At 58.7% G+C, this 632-nt stretch overlaps 1 protein-coding gene across 1 annotated transcript in view; it reads left to right on the forward strand.

The window, feature by feature from the left end:
- LOC104915146 (actin, acrosomal process isoform-like) overlaps nucleotides 1-591 on the forward strand; it is a 16446-nt gene extending 15855 nt beyond the window's left edge. Inside the window, exon 2 of the mRNA XM_010725869.3 lies at nucleotides 13-591. Within this exon, the coding sequence (XP_010724171.2) occupies nucleotides 13-549 (537 nt within the window). The 3' untranslated portion in view covers nucleotides 550-591. The remainder of the gene's footprint in view (nucleotides 1-12) is intronic.
- Nucleotides 592-632: the final 41 nt, after the last annotated feature.

The following is a 632-nucleotide window of genomic DNA, read 5'->3' on the forward strand; positions in this document are numbered from 1 at the left end:
GTGGCAGTACAGGATGGCTACGTGCTTCCCCATGCCTCTTTTCGCCTGGACTTGGCCGGGAATGATCTTACAGTCTACCTGGGCCAGATGCTGGCAGCCCACAGAGTGCAACTGCCAGCAGAGACACTCCAGCACCTGAAGGAGACACGCTGCTGTTGCCACCCACCTGGTGCCCACTCTGAGCCCATGGGGCCCCTCCTTCAGGATGAGTACTCCCGCTGTGCTGAGGCTCTCTTCACCCCTGAGGCCCTGGGGGTGCCAGGCCCGGGACTACTAGAGATGGCAGCCCGCTCCCTGCACCTCAGTGGAGCCCAACCTGGCAACGCCCCACTGCTGCTGGCTGGGGGCACAACACTGCTGTGTGGCTTTGCTCAGCGTGTGGCTCAGGGCCTGGGCAGCGGGCACCCTGCTGCTGCCCCCAGCCGCCATGTTGCTGCCTGGCTAGGAGGATCCATTGCTGCTTCCCTTGATGCCTTCCAGGGCTCATGGCTTCCACAGGATATCTACAATGAGAACGGCCCCAGTGCTGTGCACCAGCATTGCTTCTGACCCTGCTAGAGAGCTGCAGGGGGTAGCATGCAACTACATCTGCTTGAAAATTTTTATTAAAAAAAATTATAAATAAATTCAAG

Source organism: Meleagris gallopavo, chromosome Z (assembly GCF_000146605.3).
Source record: "Meleagris gallopavo isolate NT-WF06-2002-E0010 breed Aviagen turkey brand Nicholas breeding stock chromosome Z, Turkey_5.1, whole genome shotgun sequence".
NCBI lineage: Eukaryota > Metazoa > Chordata > Aves > Galliformes > Phasianidae > Meleagris > Meleagris gallopavo.